This window comes from Rhizopus microsporus (assembly GCF_002708625.1).
Source record: "Rhizopus microsporus ATCC 52813 unplaced genomic scaffold scaffold_60, whole genome shotgun sequence".
In the NCBI taxonomy this organism is placed as follows: Eukaryota; Fungi; Mucoromycota; class Mucoromycetes; order Mucorales; family Rhizopodaceae; genus Rhizopus; species Rhizopus microsporus.
Window position 1 is genome coordinate 1 of NW_019671975.1, and position 691 is coordinate 691.

At 37.3% G+C, this 691-nt stretch overlaps 1 protein-coding gene across 1 annotated transcript; it reads left to right on the forward strand.

Moving 5' to 3' along the window:
- Positions 1–54: 54 nt before the first annotated feature.
- On the forward strand, positions 55–399 carry RHIMIDRAFT_242917 (uncharacterized protein; the record flags this gene model as incomplete). Its single annotated transcript, XM_023609867.1, has 1 exon — positions 55–399. A coding segment is annotated over one exon (345 nt), but the record flags the coding sequence as incomplete, so codon positions are not given.
- Positions 400–691: the final 292 nt, after the last annotated feature.

Here is a 691-nt window from a genome sequence, read left to right on the forward strand (position 1 = left end):
GTATTGGACATCTGGCAACAACTCGTGTCTTCTGCACCCCCAAATGTGGCAGTTGATCAAGCATCGGTATCCATCGTGTTGGACAGCTGCGGACATAATGGATACATGCACCGTGCACCTTCCATTTGGAACTGGCTCAAGCGTACAGGATTCGAACTGAATACAAACAATTACAATTCTTATATCGAGTGCCTTTGCCGTATACCTGGAAGAGTAGGATGGGATCGTGCGCTTAGCCTGATGAAGGAGGACATGCGCGCTCCTGGAGATGAGATATCCGATAAACCTTTGATAGAAGAAAAAACATTCAATACCCTAATCAGTTTTGCAAAGAAGAAGCAATTTGAAGAAGCAGAAATCAAGAAATTAGAAGCCTGGAAAGAACAATGCATAAAATAAAAAGTTGTACTCCATTAGATTATACACATAAAAAATCTTTGCCTTCTTTTTTTTTTTGCTATTATCTGGAGTTATTATTATTATCTTTACCTCTTTGAAGGTGAGAGGAAAAAAAAATGCCTTTTTGCACCTGTCAAGAACAAAAACACAAATTAAAAAGAACCATAATACAAGTAAAGTTTCAAGAGGGCTAAAAATACTACTACCAAAAGAAAAAGAATGTCTAGAAACAACAGTGCACTTGAACCTTTATCATTAATTGTATGGCACTTATAAAATATGGGTATGGGGT